The 12,057-nt window shown below is 42.5% G+C and overlaps 1 protein-coding gene across 4 annotated transcripts in view; it reads left to right on the forward strand.

The window, feature by feature from the left end:
• Positions 1-4,128: 4,128 nt before the first annotated feature.
• Positions 4,129-12,057, forward strand: part of sez6a (seizure related 6 homolog a) — a 122,399-nt gene continuing 114,470 nt past the window's right edge. For all 4 annotated transcript variants that reach the window (XM_042093411.1, XM_042093412.1, XM_042093413.1 and 1 more), the window contains exon 1: positions 4,129-4,486. In XM_042093411.1, coding sequence (XP_041949345.1) covers positions 4,402-4,486 — 85 coding nt within the window. In that variant the 5' untranslated portion in view covers positions 4,129-4,401. The remainder of the gene's footprint in view (positions 4,487-12,057) is intronic.

Raw genomic sequence — 12,057 nt, forward strand, 5'->3', positions numbered from 1 at the left:
GCCACTACTGCACGCAAGCCTGGCTGCCTGCCTGTGTGTTTTACTGTGTGTGTACTGTACAGCATGTGTGGGTGTGTGTGTGTGTGTGTCTGAGTGTGTGAGTGTGTGTGTGTGTCATCCTGAGATGCCTTCTCAGCATGTTTGACCATGGCTGGACTGTAGGAGCAGGAGTGCCTTTGATCCCCCCAGGGCCTCTAGGACCCAAAAACAAACTGAAAAACACTATCAGGAGCAAACAGAATAGAGGTCCACACACCCATCGCACACTTTCACTTCAAAATGAGGAATGATTCAGCATTCTACTCACAGTACTCACACACACTTCAGCAGACTGAAGCAAATCATAGTTGTATCTTTAAAGATTTCACCAGTTAACAATTGCTTTTTTAACAAATATAACTAAATCAGATTTTGTTTGTAATTGTCCATGACTATGTTAGTTCAACATCTGTTGTTGTTGTTGTTGTATTTCTAAGCAGCCTTAATGATCATGGGTGTTGAATCCAAAAGGGAAGTTGGCTATGACTAAATTATCAAAAGATGTTGACAGCTTGTCCAAATAAGAGTCCAGTGAGAGTTGTGTGCCCGTGTGAGACTCTCTGAGGTGCTGATGCAGTGGATGGGGTCTGTGGGGACTAGAACGGGGATGTGGGTAAACACCTCACGCTGCACACAGACTGAGGAGAGTAACTGTACCAGAGTAACCAAGGAAGACACACACACACACACACCGAAACGCCGCAGACACACACAAAAAGCAGCGGAGGGCTGAGTGAGGTACACATTGCTAGTGAATTTACATGTGCATACCATGCAGACCAAAGAGTACCAGTGTTTCAGAGAAGTCTGGTAAGGATCTGTGCCATATCTGCTGTCTGGCATATGAAACCATTACCACAGAGAGCAAATTGTACTCAGTTTACGCAAACGTCCAGGAAGCAGACAGACTCATGAATTGCCTAACATACCATGTAAAATGAGTTAGAATGGACTGTGTCCTCTTCTCTTGCTGGGTGGTGCTGGGTGGTGCTGAGTTGTGCTGGGTGGTGCTGGGTTGTGCTGGGTTATATTGGGTTGTGCTGGGTGGTGCTGAGTTGTGCTGGGTTATATTGGGTTGTGCTGGGTTATATTGAGTTGTGCTGGGTTGCATTGGGTTGTGCTGGATTGTACTGGGCTGTGCTGGGTTGAGCGAATGGCCTTACAGTAAGATTTCTGTTGAGCCACTGGGCTCAGTGCAACATAGTTGAACTTGACAAGCGCAAGACCTACAGAGTGGTGCGCTTGCTCTGCGCTTTGCTCGGCACAGCAGCAAACCGTTCTAAATAATGGGTTTCCGACCACAGCAGTGCTGTTGCCGGATACTATCTGTAGGCGCCTTTAGATAACCATGTCTATAAAACATAATGGAACATAGAAGTTCTACTCTGAAAAAGTACTTTTATAGACCCTTTCAAGAGAGTTCCATTATCAGCATCATAGTTGGCCCCACAAGACTTCCGTTTTAACATTCCATATGTTATCTTAATGCAGAGGAAGTAGATTGGGGCCCAAATAGAACGTTCAAGCATTGTTTTTGTTTTTATTGTTGAAAGGGTCCATAAGATTTGAGGGGGACTGGCTGTAAGATCATTGCTCATGCCATTAGCTATACAACCTCTGCCTCTGCCATTCAGCTCAGCAGGGCATCTCTCTGTGATAGCAGAGCAGAGTACCAGGGCACAATACATGGGCGCCCGAGTGGCTTTCTATTTCCCGCAGCCTGCTGGCTGCAAATGGATCACTTTTTAAAGGTAATATTATTATTCAACCTCCCCCTGCTGCCAGATGGCGCGTGCAGTCTGAATGACTTCATCAGGCGCTGGTGTGTGTGTGTGTGTGTGTGTATGTGTCTGTGTGTGTGTGTGTGAGAGTGTGTCTGTGTGTGTGAGAGAGTGTATGTGAGTGTGTGTGTGTATGTGTGTGTGTGAGTGTGTGTCTATGTGTATGAGAGAGTGTATGTGTGTGTGTGTGTGTATGTGTGTGTGTGTATGTGTGTGTGTGCGCGTGCAAGACGTTCAGTGCTGCTAATGGGAATGTATTCATGTCGAGAGAGCGAGGGGTTTATTAGAGTTGGGTGAGGCAGTGCGCAGCTTATAGAGACAAATACGGCTGGCAGCTGAGGAGGGCTAGAGAGCCGGGGTGGCTTTCAGTTTAGACAACCAGATTAGGACAGAGAGAGCGAGAAAACACACACACATACACACACATGCATGCATGCTACACACACTCACACAGACACACACACATACACACACACAACATGCTACACTCACTTACACACATACAAGTATGCAACAAACACTTGCACGCACATGCATGCATGTCACACACACACTCACACAAATACGTGCACACAGATACAAACATGCCTGCACACACACACACACAATGATAGGCATGCACACTCTCTCTCTCTCACCTACACAAACACATATCACATGCACACACACACACAGAGATAGGTATGCACACTCTCTATCTCTCTCTCTCTCTCTCTCACATACACAAACACACATGAACACACACACACACACACACACACACACACACACACAGAGATATGCATGCACACTCTCTTTCTTTCTCTCTCTCTCTCTCTCACACACACACACACACACACACACACACAGCATCACAGTATGCCATATTTGTCAGCCCAGACGCTCTAATTGATTTGTGGCTTGTTGAGTGGAGGGCCCTGTTCAGAGTGCTGTGCAGTCTCTCCATTCATCTGTTTAAATATGCAACTCTTCTCAGGTGCACATGCAACACACTCTCCAACTCCCCTTTTGCATCAGGCTTGAGTTGCATGGGGTTGAACGCTGAACAAATTAAGAACATTTTCTAAAGTTGTAGACCGGCATATTGTAGACCGGCATACTGCTGCAGATTCACAGAACTCAACCCCATACTTCTCCATACCTGTGTGTAACTGTGACAGTGTTTTAGTTTGGGAGCGTGCACACATCCAAATTAAGGTGCAGGAGCCAAAAGTCCAAGATCCAACGTAACAGAGAAGGTCCGCACACTTGCTCCCCGTTTTTTTTTATTCATTTGAGTTGGGGATTGAAGAGCAAGTGTGCGGACCTTCTCTGTTATGTTGTAACTGTGACAGTGCCATGCTTCAGCTTCAGCTCGGAGGTCAACTGGAATGATTGACTTCTTCCAGGCTTTCAACATAAACATTTAGTGAGGAAAGGGACTAATGCCAAGAAAACACTTTCATCTTAGTCTATTCAAATGGGACGCCTTATAAGGATGTGCATCATATGCGCAGTGAAGTTGACTCCTACTGCATGTTAGCTTTACACTTTTTATATGGCATTAACACTAACCATTTTAATTGCCCTTCTTCTCCAGATATGTAAATTGATTCGTAGATTCATCGTGCAGCCTTCGCTGTAACTTTTCCAGCCATTCCAGATTGTTTCACTGCTCTAATGCTCTGCTGTTGATGCTCGCTTCATTACCTCATGATATTGGTCATCTCATTTCACGGCCTTGATTTTCATTAGTCGCCCTGGCGGCTTTCCCATTCGCAAAATCATGGCTCAACAGAAAATGTCTGTCTAAAATAAACACACACACATACACACACACTACTAACACACACACACACACACACACTACTAACACACACACACACAGGCAGTGGTGTGGTCGAAGCATTTTACACAGAAAGTGTCAGTCAGCGTTTATGGCTTAACATAGTTATTTTGTATCTGGGCTATCTGGCAACATTGTACATTTACATGTCTCTTCATTTTTATAACCATGAAATGGTAGGCTACAATAGAAAAAATAATTTGTCTCTCAGCTATTGTAATATGTTGTCTGGTTCTGGTATGCCTATAGTCTATACTTTTCATTGTTTTTTAATTGAGAGATTGCTTTGCCGACAAAACATCTGAAGCATCTAAACATTTGTTTCTGTGGTGAAATCTACCCTGCAAATATTCCAGTCAGCTAAAGACACGGCGTTGTACAGTGACGCTGTAAAAAGCAAACTCTGTCCATGGTATCGTCAGGTTTTTCCCCCAGTGCAGAACTGAAGTTGTTCCATTTGCTGACGCTAGGAGCTGTCCACGGTGCTGGAACGGAACGTCAGCGGCGGGCTGTCTTGAAGGAGCTGACAGAACTGGGAGCAGGCAATCCGCTTACTGAGCGTTCGAATTAAACGTTCGCTGCATTTCTCTTCTTGTCCGTCACGTAACGTTTGGTTAGTGGGCGTCTAGTTTTAAACGAGAAGACCTAGAGCACTCTCTGTTGTTTGTTGAGAAGATCTAACAGTTAGAAAAAAAATCTGGAAATTATTTGACCCGAGGACATATTTGGTGAATCGAAAGGCAGATTCCAGCTGAAATGTCTGTTACATTTGGGACTCAGTTGCACTTGCTTTTTATAATTCTAGCCATCGATGCTTCAGTGACGAATATACATGGCCAAGGTAAGAATGTAGGCTTTTTCAATAATTTGTGCTGCTGGGTTGCGTCTCTCTTCAATTGACTTATTTTGGATTGTAGCCTACTCCTTGCCCCCGAACACCGTTTGCTACCGCCGGGTCAGTACAAGACAAAGTGTAGTGTTTCACTCTCTATATGTATACGTAGTCATCTTTGCACTTTGTGGAGCATGTGTTTCCGAACTAAACATAGTCGTATGTTTTGGAGCCATTACTTAGGCTATATTAGAAGTCCGAAAGGCAAGCGATTTAAGTTTGAACGAGCTGACATGATGACGGTTACGCTGACAAAAATAAATGCCAGGACAAGGAAACAGTTTCGTAATGCCTGCTTATCAGGCTAAACCTCTACGTGATGTCTCGAAGATTCAAAATAAATTACCAAAGACGTTCAACAGGTCGTCAGTGTCCTCCGTCTTCTCAGAGCAAGGCATTTCTGTTATGTAAATGAGATCGTACGGTTACCTAATTGTTGTTGCTAACACTTTCTTGCAAAAGACGTCAACAATATAAAATTGCAGTCTCTACAGTCTTGGAATGACTTTAGTTTTAGAATACTAACTTCTAAAGATCAAGGAATAAATATGAACATGGAAATAATGATGTAATTGACCCACTGCCCACGTTTGTTCTCTCTTTGTATATAGCTACTGTAACATAACCATACCTTGAGTTAAGCATGATGTTTATATTCTGTCGTAATGTAATTCGGCATAACTAAGGAAACTCATTTGTAGCTAAGTTGTTTACGCAACACGGGAGTGAGGTAAATACGAAACTATTGGGTCCGCGTGCAGCAGCATTGGCAGACGGTCGAGGGTAATGAGATTTTAATCCCTATGAATCGTAGCAGCTTACCAACCGATCTGTTTGACACAGTTGGAACAAAATAGCTTCGCTCAGTCCATTGCCTATAATGCCCAACTATTCCCAATTGAGTAGATGCATGCCGTCTATCAGGGTTTCCGTTAGGATTGGTTATGCGTCCAGGAAATTTCCATGGTTGTCCAACTTCTTTTGATTGTTTAAAGTACCCCGACACAGATTCATTTTCACACATTCCATCTCTTCTGTCTTTTGTGGTGCTTTGAAAGTCCACAAAGTATTCATTCGAATATCACTTGTTCAAGCCTGAATATCCAATAAATTACTGTGAACTTTTAACTACACATTTCTCACCCAGTTAAATGATATAATAGGATACCAAGGTTTGTTGGGAGAGAGTCTCTGTGGTTGCCTGTTGATGATATGTGCCGGTACACACACACACAAACACACACACACATACACACACACACACACACACACACACACACACACGGTAGCTTCTCTGTTTAACCCGAAGTATGGTGACCAATTGCTAGTTCCCCTTTAGTGCTGGCCGCCTTGAAAGTCCAGTAGCAGATTAACAGATTTTCCTCAGAGGAAAAAGCTAATACAGCACCACAGTGCACCTTCATGGTGTGAGAGTCCATTTCCTGCTTTGATTTGATCTGAAAGGATTAGTGAAGCTATGCAACCAAATTATTTTTTCCCTCCAAGTATATGAATATGACAAATAATACACTGTTAGTCTTGATGTGCCTTGCAAACATCAGCATGCTTATCAGCAATGACTTACAGTATGATGAGTGTGTGGTGCTTGTCAGTTGTAAAAGTCACACCGAAAATCACAGCTGTCAATCACCACCTCCTATAGATCCACAGGGATGCAAGCCAGACCCATTCAGACAGTCAGCAACTAGAAATGCACTCTACTGAATTGCACTGGGTGAACTCATGTTACAAACTTTCTTTGTGATAGGTTCTTAACTTTTTATTGGATTAATGAACTCTTGTAGCATATTATATATGAACAGACAGGTTCATCAGGTGATGATACTTTCTGTTGTAACATCTGGTAATCTTTCTGTTCTGTTGTTTGGTTACATCTGCAGAGCTTTGATGGAGGGATTTTGGTTGTTTAATTTCCAAGGTCTGTCTGGGCAACATACTTTGTTTTTCTCTCCCCAGCCTTTTGTGTTATTGTTATTCTTATCTTTGAGTATTATTAGGAGGTTTGTCGTGTAGGCTTGAACTGAGGAATAATCATATGAGGGGATACACCAAAGAGAATCATTTAAAAATGGACAACCAGATAGCCTGTTTCAGAAGTCCTCAATATGTATGTGTAATGGATGCCAGCTGTGCATGTGGAACGTTAGTGAACCTCACTCCCCGACGCCTCAAGAGCAGTGCTGGCATGAACGCTAGCAGCCTGGGCTTTTAGCTCGATTGTCAGCATGCCCGACTTCCGATCCGAGGTGCTGCTTGCGGATTCGAGTCCGGTCCGGGTGTGTGCAGGCCTGAACCGTATGGTTTAACACAACGCAGGTTACATATGCTTGCAAACATATATATATTGTTTTTTGTTGGCTAAATATGTGGCATTGTGGCTGAAGCTCAACCATGGGTCATGCCATAGTGTGTTAGACTTCTAATGTGAGTACAGTGAGTATTTTAATGTAGCAGCACTAATGGGTGATCACAGTTACTACTGCTCAGTAATGGGTCACCTTATTTTAAGTGGCTTTACAGTCTATGTACTCAAACAATTAACTAATTGCAACTCTTTAAGTAGGGTCTTTCTTATGTGACAGACTATTTATTTATGTTACAACCTTAAACCCAAAGTGTGTTCAGCATTTATGGAAGTTATTAATTAAATAATTATAAGTGTGGGTGTGGGCCGGAAAGGCAGAATAGTGGGAATTGAGCTGTGTTATTCAGACGAATCAGGAAGGTGGAGAGAACATTCAACACCTGTTTTTCAAAGTGGTGCTGACTTAAGTTCATCAAGGACTATTCAACCACTGTTCAATAGCTGTAATTAGCCTGCCTTTAATACAGCTCAGCTTGGCTTTCCAGTAGTCACCATGCTAGAGTGCCTCTCCGTACCACAGTGTGAAATAAGGCTAGCACTGATTTTGAAGCATTCGAGGTGAAATGGAAGAAATAGTCATGATTTTCTTTATTAGAAATCAGAATATGCAGTGATGCTTTTTTTGTACGTACTATAGCTACATTCACATGATATGCATTGCTTTAGAGAAAAGAGTCTTAAGCAGCAGTACGTAAACTGATCCATCACATCAGAATGACACAGTTGAATTGCACCCTTTGACTTCAGAAAGTGCACCATACCAAACTGTGAACTGCATTGCACGGCACTATTTCTTAGTTGGAGCTTCCTTTCTGCTTCCTGTCTGCTTATGTCCTGGCATAGAAATGTGCCTGCCTAGTGGCTCCTTTAACTTGAAGGGACTCAGTTAAAGGGGATTTGTGGCAGATGAGGGATTAAAAAGCTGTGCAGTTTATGAGGTTTTCTACAACATTGTAGAACATGTCATTGCACCCCTGCTTGCTAGCTCTGGGGGAGAGTCCCATTTATCATCTCCTGAAGATCAGAGGGAGTTAATTATCAAGTATCAGGAAATACAGGAAGTGCTTAAAAGTCATTAAAACACACTTATACACACTTATGTTAATTTAAATTTCCACTGCAATACTTCTTAATGTGTTTTCAGTGATCCTTCATTAAAAGAAAAGTGATCTTAATTCCTTTAGTAATCGGTCGGCGTGCAGTAATCAAGCTCTTTATTATTCCTGAGTCCATCTTCGAATCTACTTGATATTCCCCAGCAAACCAGATTTACATGCGCAAACATGAGAGATTATCATATTACATAATGACAGTGTGTGACAGGATATCATCACTTAGTGAATCATGCCACATGGCATTTTTCCAAGCTTCAAACTTTCATTTTTGAGCAGAATTACGTTAATCAGAGGGGTTTTGAGATAGACTGTTGTTTAATAAAATAAATGGCTTATAGCTTGTAGCAGTGGACATGGAGCCACATCAAAATAAATTGTTATTTTCAAATCACTGACAATGCTCAAAATAGCCTTACACTTTGGTGGTAATGTGGAGAAGGTCCCCACAGACAAATGAGTATTGTAAACTTTGAAAGTGTACAGAGAGGTTATAATAAGGACGGTTTCTGAAGCCAGTGCATTACCTTACTTTGTGTTCCATTAGCATCAAATCAGTGGGCTTGTTCGACTTCTTACAGCGTCACGCAGATCTGGCTGAACATGATGTATGTTTGTATTGGACGATTCAGCCAGATCTGAGCAGCTGAAATTGTGTTCAGAGTTAAGAGTTAGATGCCGATCTTTGAGTGTGAGGCTCTTTAGCATTTGCTGCTGTTGCAGTTGCATTGTTAGGTAGTGTTCTCCCTCTTTTACCATTTAAATCTTAATGTCCAACGACTCATTATAGCTCAAATGTTAAACCATTGATGTCATAAGAGATTAATTTATTCATTCGTTAATTTACATATCAACTCTCTTACTTTAGTTCTTTAACATCAACACCTAACACAAGACTCACTAACACACTTTTTTTCCGTTCATTTATTCTTCATCAGTTTGCACAGCCAGATGCCCCAACACTTCATCCCCTGCCATCGTAAACAATTATTTTTCCATTAATCTATCTATCCACCCATTCCCACCCCTAGCCTGAGGGTAGAGAGAGAGAGAGAGAGAGACTCAGCCTCAAACCCTTCCTCAGCTTCTCTCTGCTCCTCCGCTGGCTGTCTAGCGCAGTAATCAGCTCTGGCGTCTGCTTACCTTCCATAAGAGTTGCATCTCCAAATCCATTAGGCCCAGGGACAGACAGCTTCTGCTGAATCTCTCTCTCGCTCTCTCTTTCCCCCTCACAGGCCTTGCCAGCTCCCATCAAGGAACCACTTCATCTAGAGGGCCTAAAGGCACAGCTCTTCCAAACGTCTGCACAGGCTGGCCAGATTCTGGCCACATTTGGGTTGGAGTTAGCCTGTCAGCAGGGGAATTTTGAGCATTCTAATAAAAGAAAATGTTCTGGAACAATGTTAGATTGTACAACATCACATCACATTCAATGAACCTAGATGTTCTTTAGAAGGTTCATTTTACAATATTCGAGGAGATTCTGGAATACTAACCTCTGCCCCTCTCCTCTCTGCTGTGAGGTGTGCAAGGAGGGCAACAGGTTACAGTCTGTGTAATGTGTTTAGAGGCGTCCACTTTAACATTTATAGTCAGGGTTTGACCTCAGAGCTGACCAGGCTGCCCTGCCAGTAATTTCTGCTGAAAAAACCCTACATGTAATTGAATTCATCTGGAAGCATAAACATACTTAACGGAGTGGCAGAGGGAGAGAGAGAGAGAGAGAGAGAGAGAGAGAGAGAGAGAGAGAGAGAGAGAGAGAGAGAGAGAGAGATAATGATGTGGAGCCATCAGCCCAGAGAAGGGTGTCCACTGAAGTAATTGCCAAGTGGTTAAGGCTCTAGAGGATGAGTGAGGCGAATGTATTGAATGATGTGTTTTCTAATCATCCGCTGCTTATACAACTTTTTTTTTCATTTTCAGTGTCAGCTTTACAAGCTTCAGACTTGGTCACAATCAGAATCACAATCAAAGCATGAGCTGTAGATTGTAGAATAGGGTGGTTCACAATATAATGGTATAATATATACCATTATATTGTGATTTCTGTACTTATACTAAATGAGTAAGAACATTAGAACAGTTCAAACACTATTCGCTGTATGATGACTTTGTTATTTTTGATAGTTTATCTCTGTGTCCTATACTATAAAGATAAAGTATCTTTTTGATACTTTATCTCTGTGTCCTTGCACAACACGGAGCAAAAATTGCTTTTGGTCTTCGTTTCGCAGATTGTTGACAGCGGTTAATAAGGGCAATGCCTCTCTCTGCACTGTCGTTGATGACCTTCAAGGAATGAACTTTTTGACGCAGATTCTTAAATCTAATCTGTGAGAATAGACCTCACATCATCAGGGTTACTTCTGCCATCCATTTGGCCTTCAGTAAGAACCTCAAAGAAGTGGAATGAGCAGCGAGTGACGAGGCCAGAGATGGTAGCTGTACTGCTCTTGTGGAAGAAAGACTTGGCATCAAGTGTTTGAGCATCTTCCCAGGGCGATTTCTCAGCATTGTCTCTTTTTCTTCAACATCAACACAACAACAACAACAACAACAACAACAACAACAACAACAACAACAACACGTTACATGTATTTAGCGCTTTTCTCAACACTCAAAGCGCTTCACAGAGAAGGCGGGACCTCACTAACCCCCACCAATGGTGGTGAGCTGAGCACAAATGTCATCCAATGCTCTTCAATGCAGCATCTGCAATTGTTTTATCCGGATACCAATACATCATGTATTGTGTGTGTGTCAATATTGTGAAAAGGTGTGCCACCCCTAAATGTAATGCAATTGACTCCATTTTTGGTACAGATGCTTACAATGCCAATTGGAACAAGACAAAACGCGATCTGGCAAAATTTGGTGAAAATTAATTTTGTGAACCACCCTATTGTAGAAGCCTCATGTTTGTCTGCATTTGTAGGCCTAAATTGATTATTATCATATGAGAGGTTGTGGATATTGTGCCTGCAGTGAAGTGCTATGAGTAACTCCATGTAAATAACACAATATTATTATTCTGTCTGTCTTCACCAAAACAGACAGGAGAGATAGTTAATGCCTTAACGATTATGATGGCGTTTGAATTCCACTAAATACATTGTTTTTTGTGTAGACAAGTGTGTGTGATTTGTAGTGGTGACTTATGCGAGACCACTCACCAGATGTTGTCTAAATGTCGTTCGTGTTCATCCGCTGAAGAGGTGGGCAAAAGTCTTTTGTTTTCTCAACTTGTGTTCATGCACAGGCGGGTTTTTGGCTTCTATCTTGATAAAAATCTTTGTGAAAGAAGCTTCCATCTAAAATCCAAGTGTCCGCAGTGCTGTGCATAGTGCATATCCACAAATCAGTTAGCCTGTTTTGTCCTTCTGGAGGGAGGGAGCCCCGATAGATGTTTCTGTGGCCCTGACCTAACCCGGATCTGGCTCTGCTCTGGCCTGGATCTGGCCCTGATCCGACACATCTCCATCCTAGCATCAGCTGTCATGTGGAGTGTTTACCTCCTGCGGGTAAGTGGCTTCTGATTCGCCATGAAAGGCCAAAGGAACGGCAGCGGCTGCCACTTAAGATGCCAGGCGTCTGCGGCCAGGCAGCCATGAAATTGGGCTGTTTAGGTGGCAGATTAGGAGCTGACATTTTGACTTTAAGAGAGCCATAGATGAACCGTTTAACTGCCTGGCATTTCATCACTCACTTTTTCCATCACTCACATCATTTTGTTATTTTGTCTTGAGAACCCCCCCCCCCATTGCTTCATTGTTAGATTCTACACCTCTAATAAGCTGACATTTCTGAAGGGGGTCATATTTTGATGTCAGTAGCCAAGGTGAACCTCCAGTGCCTCTCACCCGTGGCTCTCAGGGCGATACGATCAGCTCTATAATCAGCTCCACAGTTCTGAAGTCAGTTCACGTTGCCACCATTATATGAAAGGGCAAAATTTAAGCCAATTCCTTTATTATAGCCACAAAGGAAATTATTTATTTTCAGATTTTAGAGCTTAAATATGG

This window comes from Alosa sapidissima, chromosome 5 (genome assembly GCF_018492685.1).
Source record: "Alosa sapidissima isolate fAloSap1 chromosome 5, fAloSap1.pri, whole genome shotgun sequence".
Classification (NCBI taxonomy): Eukaryota; Metazoa; Chordata; class Actinopteri; order Clupeiformes; family Clupeidae; genus Alosa; species Alosa sapidissima.